Here is a 924-nt window from a genome sequence, read left to right as displayed (position 1 = left end):
GTGGTAGTAGTACCAGTGTCTGTGGTAGAAGTAGGCGCGCTCATGGTGGTGGTAGGAGTAGCAGAGTTCGTGGTAGAAGTAGGTGTACTCGTTTCGGTGGTAGTAGTACCAGTGTCTGTGGGAGAAGTAGGCGCGCTCATGGTGGTGTTAGGAGTAGCAGAGTCCGTGGTAGAAGTAGGTGTACTCGTTTCGGTGGTAGGAGTAGCAGTGTCTGTGGTAGAAGTAGGCGCGCTCGTGGTGGTGGTAGGAGTAGCAGAGTCTGTGGTAGAAGTAGGTGTACTCGTTTCGGTGGTAGGAGTAGCAGTGTCTGTGGTAGAAGTAGGCGCGCTCGTGGTGGTGGTAGGAGTAGCAGAGTCTGTGGTAGAAGTAGGTGTACTCGTTTCGGTGGTAGGAGTAGCAGTGTCTGTGGTAGAAGTAGGCGCGCTCGTGGTGGTGGTAGGAGTAGCAGAGTCTGTGGTAGAAGTAGGTGTACTCGTTTCGGTGGTGGTAGTAGCAGTGTCGGTGGTAGAAGTAGGCGAACTCGTGGTGGTGGTAGGAGTAGCAGAGTCTGTGGTAGAAGTAGGCGCGCTCGTGGTGGTGGTAGGAGTAGCAGAGCCTGCGGTAGAAGTAGGTGTACTCCTTTCGGTGGTAGGAGTAGCAGTGTCTGTGGTAGAAGTAGGCGCGCTCATGGTGGTGGTAGGAATAGCAGAGTCTGTGGTAGAAGTAGGTGTACTCGTTTCGGTGGTAGGAGTAGCAGTGTCTGTGGTAGAAGTAGGCACGCTCGTGGTGGTGGTAGGAGTAGCAGAGTCTGTGGTAGAAGTAGGTGTTTTCGTTTCGGTGGTAGGAGTAGCAGTGTCTGTGGTAGAAGTAGGCACGCTCATGGTGGTGGTAGGAGTAGCAGAGTCTGTGGTAGAAGTAGGTGTACTCGTTTCGGTGGTAGGAGTA

At 53.5% G+C, this 924-nt stretch overlaps 1 protein-coding gene across 1 annotated transcript in view; it reads right to left on the bottom strand.

The window, feature by feature from the left end:
• Positions 1-13: 13 nt before the first annotated feature.
• Positions 14-924, bottom strand: part of LOC112063251 (histidine-rich glycoprotein-like) — a gene marked incomplete at both ends in the record, with an annotated part of 2,820 nt that continues 1,909 nt past the window's right edge. Inside the window, 2 exons of the mRNA XM_024118146.1 lie at positions 14-115; positions 185-883. Coding sequence (XP_023973914.1) covers positions 14-115; positions 185-883 — 801 coding nt within the window. The remainder of the gene's footprint in view (positions 116-184; positions 884-924) is intronic.

The sequence above is a fragment of the Physeter macrocephalus genome, unplaced genomic scaffold (genome assembly GCF_002837175.3).
Source record: "Physeter macrocephalus isolate SW-GA unplaced genomic scaffold, ASM283717v5 random_6295, whole genome shotgun sequence".
Lineage (NCBI taxonomy): Eukaryota > Metazoa > Chordata > Mammalia > Artiodactyla > Physeteridae > Physeter > Physeter macrocephalus.
The sequence above is the reverse complement of the archived record's forward strand: the minus strand, read 5'-3'. Positions and strand labels throughout refer to the sequence as shown.